Source organism: Phaethon aethereus (assembly GCF_964289735.1).
Source record: "Phaethon aethereus genome assembly, chromosome: 1".
Classification (NCBI taxonomy): Eukaryota; Metazoa; Chordata; class Aves; order Phaethontiformes; family Phaethontidae; genus Phaethon; species Phaethon aethereus.
The window spans coordinates 183,465,112-183,484,034 of NC_138575.1; the positions used below are offsets into that span (position 1 = coordinate 183,465,112).

At 39.5% G+C, this 18,923-nt stretch overlaps 1 protein-coding gene across 1 annotated transcript in view; it reads right to left on the reverse strand.

Moving 5' to 3' along the window:
* TDRD3 (tudor domain containing 3) overlaps nucleotides 1–18,357 on the reverse strand; it is a gene marked incomplete at both ends in the record, with an annotated part of 104,523 nt that extends 86,166 nt beyond the window's left edge. Inside the window, one exon of the mRNA XM_081999418.1 lies at nucleotides 18,317–18,357. Within this exon, the coding sequence (XP_081855544.1) occupies nucleotides 18,317–18,357 (41 nt within the window). The remainder of the gene's footprint in view (nucleotides 1–18,316) is intronic.
* Nucleotides 18,358–18,923: the final 566 nt, after the last annotated feature.

Consider the following 18,923-nt stretch of genomic DNA (forward strand, 5'->3'; position numbering starts at 1 on the left):
GCAATCACGAACTTCAGCGTGAGGTCTCACCTCACAATAAACTGCAGAGTAACACACACACCACAAAGTACTCTTTATAGGAATTAAATAGATGCATTCTGCTCCTAAGTCTGAAAATTTTAATGGGTCTGAATTAACTAAACGCCAACTCCATCTTCTAGAGGCAACATGACAATATAGCATCAAAACTTAAATAACATTAAGTAAAAGTGTATTCACAGCTCTACCTATGTTTACCAGCAAGGTGTGATGGGGTAATTTGTGAGCAAGACATAGGGTGTAGAAAGGTGTTGTACAGGGACTGAGACCTGAGGTGTTCAGCTCCATCCATCAGCATTTACACACTGCAGCATTCTTCTGACCAAAAAAAGAAAAACTCTTTAAACTGCTCATATGGCTGAAAACTGTAAGCTTTGGTATGAAGAAATACAAAGGACTCAGACAAAAAATGGTGACAGAATTGAAATATAAGGATGAAGAACAAAGCTAGGAAAAGATTACAAAATAAGTGAACTTGTATCGGCCTTTTTTTTTTTAGTATCACGTCAACCAAGACCACTCAGTTTTCTGCAGTCTGACGTTCTTTCAGCAGTGTTCAGAAAGCATATCCAGAAAGAATGGAGCAACGTGAGGTCTGTCTTTATTGTCATAAATAAGTAACTAGTATGACAGCCATTCTGTCAGATAAGTTGTCGCTTTTTTAAAATGCTATTTTCTCTTTTTCTTGTTTTTTCTTTTCTTGCTCTAGTATTATTTGACTGGAGTTAATACGTTAGCAAATGTAGAAACATGGTAACAGGAGACCCATGTTCTTGTTATCTATTCAGTATATTGCAGGTTAACTGAAACTTAGGATTACCTGCAATTCTGTCATGCTCCATTAATACTACCACCCCCTTGCCACCCAGCTACTACAGGTTCTGTTTTCCTTACAAGTTTCACAAACAGTTAAAGTCCAGTGTGCTTCTCTGTCTGAAGTACTAAAAGCTAAACACCTTAGTATGCACCTGCTCTTGATCTCTGCCACCTAAGGGAGGAGGTGGTAGCGAGCAAAACTAATGCATCAGGATGAATAGAGAAGTTAAATTCACAACTTCTGCTTCCTGATTCCCAGGGAGAAGAGAACGTGACTAACTTAGAGTTAGGACAAGTCATGGTCCCTCATCACAGAGTAGGGGAAAAAGTAAAATTTGCAAAGCAACACTTAAGATCATTGTCTTCCTTATCTTGAAGGCATTGCCTCAAATCAAGCTAAGATGTACTGACACTTCCATTTTCTATGAAGAGAATATCCTTCAAAAATTATTCTCTTGTGCTTTGCAGGGTAGTTATCTGCCAATAACCATATAAGCCCCTATAATCTAAATCATAAGACAAGAACCTCTCAGCCATTTCTATTCTGGACAAATTCTGATAAAATCCTTTCTGCACCTGTTGAAATTTTATCTACCTCTCACGTCTTTCAGGAAATGGTCACTTCCAACCTGTCTGGAATGATGAGCTTAGTTTCTGCTTTTAAAAACATTAAGGGATTAAAAACACTTTACCACAGATGCACTTTTTCCTAGCAAAGAATAACTGCAGTGGATAACTGTACAGTGAATAACACTGTGCACAAAAATTAAAATTCCAATCATAGCACCACATGAGCATTAGCACCTCTCCACAGTTTCAGGGGTAAGGTATCTGAACCTTTGCTGATTCCTTCTGTTGAAGTTGCTCCAAATATTACAAATGTCCAAATACACACATGGAGGGGGCGGGGGGAGCCGGGGGGCAGGAGACTGACTCACTAAGCCTAAGGGTAATTTGTCTGAGATGCTGAAGCAGCTCTGAAGGAAGTTTATTTATAAAATATGGAATGGCATCAAAGAAGAAAGACTATTTCACTACAGGGTATATTACGGATTCACAGACAAAGCACTCTCCCCCAGGAGGCAGAATACATGGTTCAAATTCCCAGGGCCTGAGCTGGTACCCATTTCACCTAAACTGTAACACTCGAGCTGCTGAACTGCGTAAGGAAAAAACAGACACTTTTGCCAAATTTCTCCTCACTCCTTCTTGATTCAATACTTGGAAAAAGCAAACACTTCATGGATTAGATAGATAAACCATTCACATTAAGTCTAGTTTCTTCATTTTTGTTTTAGCAAGCAAATCCAAAAGTTTTGAAAATGCAGTTGAACTAAATTACCCTTAGAAAACAATCATTATGTATTATGCAGTCTGTCCAGCAGCTCTGTCACACCAATGAATTCTGATCACACAGGCCAATTTCAGCCAAGTTTGACAGAGAAACAGAGGTCTCAAAGACTTTGAGTTCCCCTAAGCTTCACAGAAATCGGCTGCCAGGTAGAAGCAAGACATACAAATTAGCAGTTGCATTGTGGAAAAGAGAAACAGAACTTGGCTCTCATCCATTTCGAGCAGCAGCAATCAGCTGGTCAATTGAAGCACTCCCCTAGCTCCAAACCAGCCATAACACATGCTGGTGCTTGCCAAACAGAGGGACGTGAGGGGAAGGCAAATGCGTTCTGGGACAGACCACCCCAAGGAAATGGAGGCATGGTAGTATACATGCGTTCAAGAGCACGAAGGGCTGCAGCAGGCAGTCATGGGAGTCAAAAGGGAAAGTTTACAATAATGAGTTTAGTTTTAGGAGTCGAGGGCACAAGCCTGAAGACAACACCACTTCCCAGTTCTCCATAGCTCTCCAAAGCTTATTTTTCATCTCATCAATAGAGTCAAGTAATCACATGATATTATGACTCAAAACTGGACTACTTACTTTTTTTAATGCAAGTTACTTTAAGTTTAAGCCCTAATATTCTGATTAAGAAATAGTGAAATCAAGTGTGTGTCACAGCATTTAGGAAGTAATATTAAGCTAAAAAGTAGAGTGAAATATACATCTGCATTCCATAGAAAAATATAATTCACAGTATATGATGGGGTCAGGACTCCAATGGATGCAAGAACCAGCTGAAATAAGACATCTCAAGAAATAACCACCTCTCAGCTGAGAAGTAGTAACTGATGACTGCCAAGTAATAAAACGGGTATATAATCTTCACACAGAGAAATGGTATGATAAAGCTAAACCTGTTTATTCTGCATGTTTAACAACATCAGAACACGCTCACATCCAGTCAGCAAGTCTCACAGAAGCCTGTGCAAGCCAAGTCCCACCTCTGGTAATTGCAAATGACTGTTCACACTCTTACACTCACTCTTCTAACCAAACTCACAAGTATATAAGGAGCTAACAGGCACCACCCAAAGGCCACACAGTTGCAGTTCTGAAACTTGCATGTAATTTATCATGCATTATATTCAGCTTAAGTGGTTAATTAACTTTTTTTGAGGGGCAAGGGGTTGAATAATACCACATCTGCATCACTTGACACTGTCTCAGTCATTTGGTACTTTCCTCTAAAATGACAGAGATTGAATGATACATATCCATAAAGTATCTCCCTTCATTTTCTTCTTTCTTCTTGTCCTCATCACATCACATCCTTTCCTAAACTCCCTCTCCTTTCAGGATCCTCTGTCTTCTGTCTGCCCTTCTTTATTTGACAGTAACAAAGCAGATCAAACATGCAGAACACCTTTCTTCTGAAGATTAACTGCACAGAATAGGCTTCTTCGCTATGAAAATGAATGAAGAAGGGATTTAACATACCTATATGGTTGCAAGTGACATTAAAGAGAGAAAAAGGGATTAATTATTCACTGTCTCCAAATTAACAAGTAGGAAATTCAGTAAACTTAGAAAAAAGGTGCTTCATACAGCATATAAAGTTGTTATTCACTATTCTGTGGCTGCTAAAATTTTACATAGGTTCAAAAAACAACTTGCACATATCCATGCAGAATAAATTTGTCAAAAGGTTGATTTAATAGAAAGGAAATGTCCAGCTGAAGAAATTGCTGAAAACACAATAGTTAAAAGCCAGGGAAACATTCTGAGACATCATCTCTGCTATTTGTCATACTCTCAGGCTTCTCTACAGACATCAGTTGTTGGACTTGATTAAAGACACAGTACTGGGACAGAAACTTTGATCGACACAGCAAAGGACAGCGCAAGGTCATCCAGTGTGGAGACTGAGCCAGGAAAGATGTGCATGGGGAACAGAACAATTTGAGTTTCTTGGATCTGTAGCAAAGTTCACTCAAAATACCACTTCCACACAAAATAAAGAGATCTTTCATCTTTCGTGTTAGTCTCCAGTTCATAAATTTGAGAAATCAGAAGTTTAAGTAGCTGCTAGACCAAAAAAGGCATTCTAGTAATGCTTCATATTAGGTACTTACTTTCTATATATCACACTTCCTATAATCAAGTAGTACATTAGTTTTTCACTACATATCAGCATATCTTGTGCTAGCATAAGCATGTCAAAATTATATTAACATAGCCACTCCATAGTTTAAAACAGATGCGTAACTTCTCATCAAGAAAAATATAACAGAACTGATTTTAATTTTTCTTTTGGGGAAGGAGGGTGCAGATGACACGCTAGTAAAAACTGAACTATGTAAGAAGCACCACCATAGCAGTTCCTTGGCCAAAAAGAACATCACAGAGCTCAAAGATAAGCCCTGAGCCACACGCTTTGCAAACATTGAGGTTGGTAAGTGGCTGGACAGAAAGCAGCTCTGTGGGTTCATGGTGAAGAACAATATGAACACCAAACAGTGTGCCCATACAGTGGTAAAGACTAACAACATACTGGGCTGCATTAGCAAGACTGTAGCCAGAAAATCAAGAGATGTGATTATTCCCCTCCTCCCATTGCAAAGCCACATCTAAAATATCGTGTCCAGTTTCGGGGGTCCCCATTATGACAGAAGACCCACAAACTGAAGACAGGCCACTAAGATGTTTTGGGGGCTGCAGCCCATGTCACAGGAGGAGAAGCTTACAGCGCAGTTTGGTTTGTTGAGGTCGTTCAGCTTGACAAAGAGCAGGCCAAAGGAGGAACTCATTCCCTGCCCCCACTATCTGAGGGTGGTTTAAACAGACAGAGCTAATTCTGAGAGGTGTGGAGTGAAATGATAAAGTGCAAGAGACACAGGCTGAAACATGGGAAGTCTCAACTAGACATAAGGGAGAGAAAAATTTTCCCGAGGAGTGGCTAAATGCTGGAGCAGGCCACCTTGGAGATACGTAAAGCTCAACTAGACAAGACCTTCAGCAAGCTGATCTAACTTTGGAGTTAGCCCTGCTTTGAGCAAGGGCTGGGACTAGGATGACCTCTCCAGAAGTTGCCAAGCGAACTTTTTTTTTTTAAATGATATTTTGAGTATCTCAAAACAAAGGAAAACCTGGCATCTTTATAAGAATTAATTCCCAAAAATGCTTCCTCAAAGGAACATTTTGTGCATTTTTTCCAGTAAGGATACTTAAAAGTTGGCTTATTGAGACTGGAATATGTAACATGTAATATTCATACATATAAGTAATAACAGCTGTATCTTTGGTAGATCAAGTATAAATTTGATCATCTTTAATCACCTTATTTACCTTATCAAGAGGACTCATGAAGAAGACTATTATTTCTCAATTCAAGCTTTAAAATGTCACTTCATTACCACACAGAAACAGCACTGAACCATAAAACTACAAAATGAAACTTGGAAACATTATTAATTGGTATTTTGTTGTTAAAGCATGTCTTCCATATCAACACCAAAGACCTGGACCACTACTGCTTCAAGCCACTTCATATTAACTTTGGAAATAAAAGAAGCTTAATATCCCCAGTGTTTGATGACTCACAAAGCAAGATGCTAAGCAAATGCCTTCAGTTTTATTTTAAATACTTAAAACAGAATTTTATCAGTGACACAAAGTCCCCAAGAATAGCTGCTGTAGTGGGTACTTTTCCAACAGAATCGATTCTAGTGCTCTAACTACAAACACGTAACTTTTGAAGACACCTCACGCACATCCCTCCCTCCTACATATCAAAGTTGACAAAAACAAACAAAAAAAGTTACAACCTGCTCAGAAAACAAGGATGAAAAATGAGTACTCACTACTAAAACAAAGAATTATACATTATAACTGAAAATGCCAAGCAGAAAATACTTTCTTTGACCACAGCTGCAGTCATCAATGCTTAAAATACACGCATCCCTATTACTATTACCACATCATTTTAACTCAGCACAGCAGATTTTTCTGCATAGAAAGAAGTTATTTTCAACTCTGCAGAAGCGGCAGGTTTCTTTTTATTCTACTTTATGCTAGAAACAGCCATTTCTACAGACCTTCAAAACTAAATTTATAGCATATTTACAAAAAAAAAATCACTCAAAATAAGCAGTGTGAAGGTGTGCACACTCTTGCAACGTAAAAGAACACACACTAAAACTAACACGTTTACAATTCATTTGAAAAGCTCTACAGCTACAGGGATTCATCTGCTTCTGAAACTAAAAAATACTACTGCATCTGTTAAAGGGCTTTCAAGAATTATTTCCAAGTTGCAGTTCATGAGCTGCACATGAGCTACAGAAGTCTCATTCAACCACTGACCTACAGACAAGTATAGGTCTGTAAAAAAAAAAATGAAAGTGATCAGCCAAACTACTGCAAAACCAAGTTAGGTATCCATAACTGCAGTTTGAACATGCAACCAGAAGCATACTTTTCCTAACTGGTACTATTTTTTATTAAAATGCTTGTACCTATAGCAGCAATATTTTACTAGGGCAAACACTTTTTCAAAGTTAGTAAGAATTAAAAGACCAGTTTCCACAAGAGAAAACCTGCATTGCGCTTCACTGCTACTGCTATAAACAAAGCGCAAAAAAGAAACATGGTAAGACACCAAATAATGTTCCCTTTCCTATGGTTTACTTAAACATTCTTCGAAATAACAGGTAAAAATCAGGTGTTGAAGTAGTTCCTTCACTACTAGGCTTTACTTCCACATTCTCTGGTTTAATTAGTATTTTCAATTTAGTATTTTAGCATTTTGGGCTCAGGAAGAGGAAAGATTTAAATTAAGGGCTGTAATACTGAAGAGATTAATCCAACCTCCCAGCCAGCCGACGCATAACAGGAGAGCAACATACAGTCTTTATTCTTCCTGCTTTTTTTCAGTGATGCTCTAACTCAACATTTGACTTCCTTTCCTTCCTAAATCAGTCACAGAAACATTTCATCTGACAGAAAATTACTGGTTTCTGGTCAGCCAGTAAACTGGAGGGAGAAGCGTAAAGGAGGGGGGGGAAGTCAGTTATTACTAACTGTTATTGGAAGATAAAGATTATGTTATTCATTTAAAAATCAAACAACAATAGAACAGAGTAATTACTCTGCACAGAAAAAAAAAAAAAGAACTACCAACTCTAACCTAAAGAAGAAACTGGAAAACATTTCAGAGTGGAATTCTGCAGTTATAAAGCACCAAGTTCATCTTTCTAGTGCAATAGCATGAAGAAAATATGATCATTGCTAGAACGTAACAGCAATTACTATTCTAGACTAAAATAAGCTTTCTCCATTTCTTCATGTTATTATCATATGGCAACATGGTTAGGAACTGAAATGTAAACTAAGAAAATAGAAGAGACAGTGAGTAATGAAGTGTTTAGATAGACCATTTCTCTTCCCTTCTCTTCCCCATTCTCAAACTTAAGAGAAAATTACACACTATTAAACCCTTAGCAGCATTCTCCAAAGAAATCTTTTTCCATCTCAAAACCATGCAATAGAGAACGTTTTTGCCTAAGTGTCCAAGATCATAATGAGCTTCAATCATGAATTTCTGTAATAGGTAACTGATCAAGGCTGAAATCTTGGTGGATTAACAAAACTCAACCTCAAGCGTAAAAACCACTCCAAGTTCTTGTTTCCTCATTTGCTCATTCCACAGGGATTCTCTCCAGTTTAGCCAATTCTTCAAAATAGAATTCTGAAATGTATGCAGGAAATCTTTCAGGCCAATTTCACAGTGAGAGACTTGATCAGCCATTAAAATAAATTTTACAAAAACTCTAACTTATTATTTAATGACAAAAAAATGGTTTGAAATCATTATATGCTACATATTCAAGAATAATTATAGCTACTAAACAAACCCAAACCAGTTTAGCTTAAAATATTAAGTATAAACACTGATGTATCCACTTCCTTCACTTATTCTGATTTTTGTAGTTACAAACAAGCAGATCTGGTATTATTTTGTATCAAAAATTGCAGATAGCACTCAAGTGAAAAGTTGCAGAGGAATTTGGCAAGTACTTGCCACAAGGCAGAAATCCAAGCTGTTTCTCAGACCAGCTGAACTGCAACTTTGAAGTCTATCAATAATTACATGTGTATTACACAGATGTATATCTGTGTATTACACATCACATCTGAATCTAAAAACACAACTCTGAATAAGTTTTTAAAACCTAGAATCACAACTGTGCTCATTATACACTGTTTTCAATGAAAAGCAGCTGATGGATTATATTTTTTACGTAAGGAACCCTCAGCATTCCTTAGCAGCTCATTACTTCAACACAAAATATACCGCTTTCAGAAATCACTATTCTGCACAGTCAGAAGCAGACCCTTGAAAAATCACCCATCTTCTCTTCAGCTCCTTCACTGACTTTTTTCCCCCTCACACTCTTCTCCAAATAACAGCTAAATGGAAACCTTAGCACTTGCAAGTACTTTCAGCTATAAAACAGAAAGTATTCTAAGTGGAAGAGGGCAATGCTTCATTAGTGTTACCATTCTAAAAGGTAATTTAGAATTCAACATCTCTGCTTTGTATTTAAAACTGTCTTGGATACAGCATTACAGTTTAATGAATAAAAAAAAGTATGTACTTGGGACCTCCTAGTAAACTTAACTACCCTGATGCCTTTTAAAGTCTCCCCCACTCACATTGTACAATGCCCTAACAGTAATTACGGTAACATCAAACAAAAGAAAGAAGTGTAAACGTGCTTCCATAATAAATGGTAATTTCTATTTCTATCATTCTATCAAGCAATACTACATAAAAAGATGATCTAGCTGTTGAAAGCTGTATTTTTGCCATTCAGTATACTGCCATCAATACCAGAGCCAAATAAGTGATTTCTTATCTTCATAAAATGGGAAAATGTTATTAACGCACTTGGTAAGGGTCCTGGATAGCATACATTTTTAGCCCATGTTTTAATGGTATATCCTGATTTACATCTATATAAGTTTTTACATATTGAGATAACAACATAGTATATTTTAAAACAGTAAAAGAATACAACAATGTGAAACTTCAGCAGTTTGAAAAGAAACGTTAACAAGAATCTCTACAACTACTTAATAGAAGAGATTTAGTGATAAGTACACACACTGTTATCCGGCAGTAACAGCTGCAATGCAAAAATGTCAGACTTTTCCAGGTAACACACAGTGACGTGCCTAAGATAATCTCACGAACTCCAAACTTTGATAAGCTAAGCTTTCAGCAAGTGACAGTGCTGTAACACAGCAGATACTAGAAACAGCCCCTACAGTCAGAACGCGCTGGAAAAGAGCTCTTGCGTGCTTTGCTCCTTGAGAAGATTTGCTGCTCCATGATTCATAACAGGCCACAGCAATTCAACACACAAAAGTCACAACAATGACGAGGGTTTTCTTTCTTCATCTAATGATAATTTTTTTTTTTTTTCTCGGATACAAACTGTGAATGCTGTTTCTCACTCACATTTCCCCAGGAAAACATTGGCAGCCACCCTAAAGCGTTAAACGAAACACAAATGTTCTAAGGCTGGGGCTGTGCCAAAGACACGGCTGCCACACCACTGACAGTCTCTTGAAGCTGTCTGAATACACATGGCTTTTTCTCCTCTCGCTTTCTTCTTCCTCAACAGCTCTTTTTCAGGCATGACACAGCACAAGAAGCTCCTAGCTGCTCCTGGAGCACTATGAGACAAAAAACGGGAAAGAAAAAGCCAGTCTTGACCATGCTCCCCAGAGAGTGCTCTCTCACAAACAAGTAATTTCAGCAGTCTGTTCTCTAACTCAAGAATAAGTCTTCGCTTGCTGTCAGTTAATGCCATCACTCCCATTTCCAATATCTATGCTACATTTCTCAAAGTAAAGGGCTCAAAATTATGGTAACGCAAGAATGCCCATCATGCTTCAATTACTTAACCAGTGCTACAAAGATGATTTAAAGCAGTAACTTTGGTTTCCCTTAAAGGTGCAAAGCAGCTCAAAGGTTGCACATGAGTCCTAGAGCTGTCCAGTCTTCCTAAATTCTGATACCTCAGAACTATGCATTACATTAAATATGTAAAATGTTATTAGAAACATTCACGTACCATTTGTCCCCCAGAGAGCCTTTCTTTCTCTCAGCTGTATTAGAATTAAATATCCTCCCGTTGCTCTAAAGAAGTAGAAAATGTACTACTCCTGAAAACATGAACAATATGCACAGAATGAGTCTTAAATTTATTTTAAATGTATTGTTATGACTATCACAGAATAAGAAATCTACAAAAAATTAACCAAAGTATAGAATATTTAAAATCCAACATCTCCAAGAGTAATTCTATCAAAGTTAAGCTTCAGGACAGCTTCATACTTCTATATACTCCTTAATTTACATTAAGCTGCATTTTATAAACCAGTAACACTTACGTAAAATATGCACATATCAAAACCTACTGAATATCAGTTTGTTATCGGTATGAGTGAAAACAGTGCCTCACTCCAAAATTACCAGATACCCTCCCACCAGCTTGTTGCTCGGGGATTCAGGGTCTGGAGAACGTGAGCACGTACAGACTGAAGAAAGGAAAAAACATCTGTCTCAATTCTCATAACATGATTATAGAATGCAAAATCTTTGCAAAGGGCTTTCTCCTGAGACGTGGTTCATCTATATCCAACACACACTCCAAATGCCTCAAATTTCCACTTTCTAGAAGGTACAGGCTTTATGACCAATAATTTAAATCTCCAGAAACACACAAGTTTAAAACACACCTACTTTTCTTTTGCTCAAATTGTAAAAGATACTGACCATCAGGAATATGTAGACTTCCTAAACACACTGCTGCTTTTACTAACTCACTCTTCCATTGGGAAATTCATTTGGGTTTGTTGGAAAAGACAAATAACAATAAAGCATCCTGCCCAAGTCCTTCTCTCAAATCCCTACCAAAATCACCTTTTTACATGCTCCACTTTCAGTACACTTAGAAGCAAAATTTGTGGGAAGGAAGAGATAAATCAGCCCAAAACAGGCAATCACAATCATGTAATAAGCTCCATCCAATCACCTTGTTTAGGTGACGATATCAATTAGTTTACCAATAGACAAATTGATCTAAAATGTTATGAAACTCAGCAGACATCTCCATCTCAGAGATAATGTGCACTGTTCAATATGAGGTCAAAGAGCACGAGGACAAAAAGAGGTAGAAAGAAGGAAACTCCTACATCAAGTCAAGCCCATTAAGTGACACTTGTCCTAATGAAGTATTTGTATCTCAAGAAGATGCCAAAGCCTATGGATTATAAGGCTAAGTAAATAACTTCTGAAACAAGACTCAATATATTCAAAATGTCCAAGGACTCCAAAAAGGAGACTTGCTATGGAAAGCCTACACACTGCTACAAAACTCATTGATTGGAGAGAATCAACCTGAGACACACACTGTATTAAGAAAAGTAATGCCACTGAAAAGGTGGGTGTTAAAAAAAGGTCTGTAACAATTTAAAGGACTTTCTGTTTTAGATGTGTTACAAGTAGACTAAGCTTTTTTCTTTCCTTTTTCTCTCCTTTCTTTTACTGAGTAAAGGGTTCACAGTAGTAACATCTTCACTCTAAGGTGCAACAATTCTGTAAATCAAGGGTATCTTACACTAGTGCTTCAGCTTCCTAGCAGATTATCCAGAGAAACCACCAGGTGAAGTCTGTGTCCCCAAAGATGATGCATAAATCGATTTGAGCTCTGGCATAACAAGATGAGAGAAGGAGAGTCTCTCCCAGGAACTAATGAAAACCTGGAGGCTGAGCTGCAGTAAGGCAGTGGAAATCACCACTGATACTGAGTGCATAAGGGATTGTCACACTTGCCTTGCCTTTTCTCTCTGTCCTGTTTCCAACAGTCCAGTTCTTTTCTCCCCAAATTCCCACTCCCTCTTCCCCCACCTCCAATCAAGAGGAGAAAATCCTTTCTTCAGCACAACTACAGTGTGAAGACACTTACCTAACAACATAAAAATAAGAACGCAAATGGTGCTTTTACTTATGCAGTCTAGGTCTATCTAGACTAAACTGTATTAGATAACACTGTTCCCTTTCTTCAAGGATGGCCAGATGCAGATGAATCAGGTAAAGAAAGTAAAACACAGCAAATATCTCCAAGTGTCTGGAATAATTCTGAGCTTTCAGCCATTTTAGAGCTGGTAGTCCAACTCCATTGTAAAGTTCAGTATTCAGTGCATCTATCCCTACCTGACTTTGCCCAATTACAATTTTAAACTACATACATTTTTCTGCGCCACAATATCATGTAGCAATTAATTTCCACAATTTAATTACACACTGCCTGAAAAACTACTTCAGTTTTCATCAGGCAGCAGGTTTAATTCACTGTGTGGCCTAATTCTTGTCTTAAGAAAAATAGATATTCTTGCTTTCTATTCATCACTTGTGTATGATCTATGGATTTTATAGACCTCTATCACCTCTCCCCTTATTGTTCTGTTTTCCAGACTAAAGATCTTCATCTTCCCAGCACAGAGGATCTTTCACACCTCTCATCCACTTCTTTCTGTTTATAAAACCTTTGCTGGGGTGATTACATTAATGCACACTGTTAATGATTTGGATGCACCATTCATATACATAATGGCCTAACAATTATTTTATTCTTTGTGAACAATTCCAAACAGCTTTCTGACCACTGCCCTTCTCTGAGTAAGTAACATGAGCAAATTTAGAGCTCATCACTGTGTATATGGGTTTGTATATTTTCCCCTGCATAAGCATTATTTGGCATTCACCAAAACTAAGCTACGTTTGTATGTGAAAGCATTGGACAGTAGTATCATAAGATTTTGCTGCAACTACCCAATCAGTTTAGATTTTATCAATCTCCCTATAGCAACAAACTGCTATGGTGCCACAACACTATCACTCCTTAGGACTATTTTTTAAGATGAGGAACCCCTAGATCCCAGCAGAAATCTACTGGTAATGTTTTTCTATCAGGAAGCAATAATTTACTTGTCTCATCTTTTAATCAACTGTACTAATCCAGAAGATAACATTTCATCCTTGGCAAATAAGGATTTAGTTGAGGTCCTTGGTCAAATATTTTGCCCTTTGCCAAACCAGTCTGCTACTGGCTTTGTAAGTGCTCTCTAATTCTAGCATTGCAACATTCAGTGAGCGATAATCTTGCAGGATTTGGTGATTAAGAGTCGTACTTTCATCCTGTGTACTGCCTGCAGATTACATAAACTACACTAACTTCTCTTCAGTTTTCTCTTCTGCAAATTGAGATTTCAAACATGTTAGTCTTCCATGTCCTTCCATCTCCTTACTTTAGGTCTCCTTCTTTGCATGTTTTTAACTATTAGTTATAGACCTAAATCAGTTTCTTGTGCAAGTTGGGATGATTCCATCTGATACCAGTCATCTGTTACCACACAGAATCTTCTTTAAAAAAATGAAAAAAATAAACAATAGTATCTGTATTGGTTTCTTGGGCTCATTTCCCTTAACAGAAGGTAAAACACTGGACCTTTTCGGCTCCTCCAGAGTGAAAAGTGACATAAAGAATTCAGGTTCTAACTACCCATTATTCATGATCCAGCAAGAATGACAGATCAGACCACCCAGTAAGGGATACACCTGAACAAAAAATGCAATGATGCAGCATTTTGTTTTGTACCGGCACTTTGAAATTCCACAGTACCAACCAAACTTCACAAAATGCATACGTACATCACAAAAGGAGTGTCAAGAACCTCCAAACAGATGCATCTCTCTTATGAATCACTGTGTTATCCACGTGTCTAAGGAACATCCGTCCTAGGCTTGCTTTGTATGCAGGGGCCCATTTCAGCTGAGCATTCCAAATATGTTTTAGTGGAATAGCAAAAGAACACATAAGAAAAGCAGATCATCTTGCAGGATCCTGGAACTGACTACTTTGCCAAATTCCTGCTGCACTCTTAGAACAAGGTGTTAGATCCACCCCTGTGAGCACTGCCCTGTGTTTGCAGGTGTGCATGTGCTTTTGTTTTAGAGCTTGGATCACATCACACCACCAGTCCTAGAAAGAACAAGTTTCAGCAGACCAACCTTACATCTAAAGTTATCCAGTATGCAGCACAGTTTTATTATTACTAAGCACTATTCTTTTGTTTCCAAACAACCAGTACAATTCCAATTCCTCTTCACCTCTGGGAACATTTTTTCATAGTTGGAACACTGTTCACATAATCTTCAAAATATGTGATTTTTTACGAGACTATATATTCTTGCCATAGACTTCCTAATATTTATGGCATCACACACTGCAATTAAAAAATCTGTATTACTTGACAAGAAACTCACATGTACATTTAGCTGCTCTAAAAAATTGCTCAGTTATGCAGTTTGCATGTCTTACTTTATCACATTCAGACATCAGTCACCAGACCCAAGAGCTGTGGGATCACAGGCTAAACCTGCTGTAGGACATGACATATTGTTCATTTTTGACAACGTGTAGGCATTCCCATACAATAAATTCCCAAGTTTTGCAAAGATCTAAGACACTGAAGGGGTCCTGACTTGTCATATTCTCTTGTGAAACGCCACCTGGGAGACTTGAAAAAACAAATACAAACAAGCAATAAATTCTGTTGCAAGCCAGTGAGAAGTGTTCTCCAATTCATTCTTTACATAAGGAAGACATAGTCTGCAGTCCTCCGGACTTCACTTCTAGTAGGAAAACTGGATTCGATAACTCAGTTTCCATTAAGGTCTATATTTTAATGAGAACACTGGAAAATTGGTACCAAAATTCATGAATGTAACTATACCAATACAAAAAGTTAATTCATTCTGCCCCTTAGCCTTCCTCCTCATAAGTGTCCTGTAATTAAATACGAACTTAACACAGAATTTCTGTTCCAAGACAGAGTATCTTTTTCACTGCAACGTAATCCAAATGCCTCTTATCTCATCTCTAAAGTCGGAGCCAATATCTCATTCCAAGGTACAAGTATAGTGCATAATGAAAAGAAGTAGCCTCAAAAAATGCATACTTTTAAGGACAGCTGCAAGGACAGCTCTTCAGAAAAACTACAATTCTGCACACAAACTACAGGGGTCTTTCACCCATTTTCATGAAAAACCATCACCAAAAAAAAAAAAAAAAAAATTTCTCATCTTTAGCTACCACTGTTACATTTACTAGGTAAGGCTACTTCATGTTTCAAAAGATGATAAAAACATAGCTGATGCACTGAAACAAGCTTAAAATGCAAACACTACAAATTTCCAGGCAATTTTATAATGGATGACTCTCTTAAAATACCTAGTTGGAAAAAAATACGTATATTACTACTGTATTAACTACAGCATGTTACTGCTTTACTTGAAAAATACTTTGTATTCAGAATCACAAAAAATAAAAACTAATTGCAGAAATTCACATAAACTAGTGCCTATATTAACTCTTCGTACCTTTAAAGACTTCAGAAAGTTACCGTAAAATCCATTCAACACAGGCAGTATCTTACAAGCTAGCAGATTTACAACTATGGAAGAATAACAGTTTCTTATTTGGTTTGCAACACCAAGTGGTGCTTCTGCAGTTTAGGTGGGGACAGATTTTAGCGTATAAACTCAGCTTTGTTTTTGTTCTAGAAAACACACCACTTTGACATGAGCTGACAACAACAGTGGCAATCGATTTGGTACAGAACATGATTTAACCACCAGTGTAGTTAAGCGTAGTCAGAAATATACATTAAATTCCACCGAATGCTTACTCACACATGTGTTAAATAACTTTAAGATCTAATAATAATATGAGAAAAGTCAAAAGCATAAGAGCAATGACATAACAAAAGCATAGGTGTCTAGGTTTTTAAATTTTTTTAAAAATGCCTGAACACTTAGCTAAAACAAGATTTCTGCAGCATTATTTCTTTTTCAACTCCATCTCACATTCCTCAAAAGCATACACATTCACTTCCCCCTCTTTCATACTACCCTTTTCAATGCAACTAGGTCAAGGCATAATGCCAGTGGACCTGATAATCAGCCCATTAGTTGCTCAGGCATCTTTCAGTCTCTGTCTTTGGCTCACACCCTGCAGTACTGCAAGAATAACAAGTGTTTATAGCAATTCAAGAGCATATGCCCCCAAGGAGAGAGGCAAACACTGTGGAATAACAGACCATTTCAGAAGCACCTCATATTTGTACTGCCAAAACCTGAAAGCCTTTTACCAATGACACTCGTTCAATTGACAAAGTAGTAAAACCAGGAATTGAAAACTGTGTGATACAATTTTGAATGTGTGATAGACAGCAAGAAAAGAAAACTATGAAAATAAAAATCACTTTTATGGAAAGCTTTCTCCTTTTCAGAGGGGAATAAGTTGGAAGAGGAAGGGGATCAGTTTCAAGTAATAGTCAAAAATTCCCTTTAAGTAAGCTAATGTTACGAAAATTAGGATAAATAGTTATGATTCTTCCAACTCACCGACAGCCAGGAATCACAGGATTGTGCGCTCTAGAACTACTTAGAACAGTATTTTTGAAACATGATATGCTTACTCAAGAAGCAGACCTAAAGACACTAATTTTCTCAATTTAATTAGTATTATCACAAAGTAATGTTATAAAAGGCTGAGGGGCAACCTCATCGCTCTGTACAGCTTCCTGAGGAGGACAAGTGGAGAGGGGGGTGCTGATCTCTTCTCCCTGGTATCCAGTGACAGAACACATGGGAATGGTTCAATGCTGTGCCAGGGGAAATTTAGAACAGACATGAGGAAGCATTTCTTTACTGAGAGGGTGGTCAAAAACTGGAACAGGCTTCCTAGACAGGTGGTTGATGCCCCAAGCCTGTCAGTGTTAAAGAGGCATTTGGACGATAACTTTAACATGCTTTAACTTTTAGTCAGCTCCGAATTGGTCAAGCAGCTGGACTAGATGACTGTTGTAGGTCCCTTCAAACTGAACTATTCTATTTTATTCTAACCATATGATGGCTGTTTTAATCATTTACAACTTAGCCATACATGAAAACACAATCCAGAAAAACCACTAAGCTAAACAGCAGAATAGAAATATTCACAAAATGCCAGTGGAAATAACAATGCTTCTTGTAATTTGAGCAGTTTTTCTGATTTACAGTCAAAGTGAGTCGCTTTGTGTTTTGGTAGTTAACGTTGAGCTTTTGTTTTGGTGAAAGACTTGTAAGTAGTTAAGGAAAAAAGACAAAGTGTTGACTAATAAGCAAATTACTTTTGTCGATTAAAAAACAAAACAAAACAAAAAACCAGAACAAAACCCACAACATACAACAGTGCCAAAACACCACTAGGCTAGCCAATGAGAGTTTGCACTAGGTATCTGAAAAGGACAACTCACTGAAACATGCCGTTCCAAAACAGGTATGGTGTGCTGAACAATTAGGAGTGAGTAGAAAACATAAATACCTGGGGTTCAAGCCTCACGTGGGTTTTTACCCTACTTTAACTCCACTTTTCCCATCTTACCTTCCTTGCTGAAAGGGAGTAGAGCATAATTAAAAATAATAAAACTGCCCGGCAAGTACCAGGCCTTCTGGCATTTGCTACCGCCGACACTGAGCCCAAGCAGGCCTCCGGGAAAGGCAGCCATGCGAGGGGGAGACAGGCCACGGCGCAGCCGCCGCCAGCCCCGGGGAGGCTCAGGGCCCAGCCGGCGGGCGGCTTGCCCCGGGAGGCGGAGGACCGGGGAGAGCCTCTCTCCGCAGGCCCACCAAGGCAGGTCAAAAGCTGCTCCCCGAGACGACCACAAGCCGCTCCAGGGACAGACCCCAAGCGCAGCGGGGTGGGGATGGCCGGGCAGCACGGAGCTCGGGCGGGGATGTCGAGGGGACACCCGTTGCACGCTTCAGAAACAGGAGAATCCCCCCCAAACCCGACACCGCTGCTCGGAGTTACCCGCAAAGCTGTACTTGGCCCCGGCCGCGGCGGTGGCCCGCTCCCCACGGGGTGGCTGTCAGGCTCCGGCGAGGCCCGGCGGCCCAGCGCCGGCGGCAGGGAAGGCCGCGCTGCAGCCGAGGACGCCCCCACTTACCAGCCCGACTCGGAGAGCGCCGCCCTCGCCCTGTCGGCCATGGCGCCTCCTGCCGCCGCTCACCCACCGCACTCGGGGCCGCCGGGCGTTGCGGGGAACCCCGGCGCTCGAAGGAAGGACGCGGGGCTCGCTCGTTCCTCGGCCCTCTCCGGGCTCTCGGCCCAGCCAGCTCTCCGGTAGGGAAGAGAGGGGCGGGGAGCAGAGCGAAAGAAGGAAGGAAGGGGCGGAGGCGGCGCAGGCAGAGACGAAGAAAGCCCGCGACCGGCTGCTACAGGGATGAGGGAGGTGGTAGCGGGGGAGAACGTCCCGCTGCCTGTCTGGAAGCCGCTGCCGCCATGGCAGAAAAGGGAAGGAGTAAGGGCAGGGGAGAAGGAGGTGCTGTGGGGCCGGGCGGCAGAGCGTGAGCCCGGCCTGCCTGCGGCCTCCCTCTGGCCGGGCCGGCCCCGGCCCCGCCGCGGCGGGCCTCACAGAGCCCTCCGATGGGTCTCGGGAGCGGTGGTGGCGGGCAGCGGCCTGCTTCCTTACAGTATTGTAGTAGCGGGAGGGGTTCATTTTAAACGCATTTCATCGATAAATAATATTATTGCTTATAACACTGTGTAGGAAA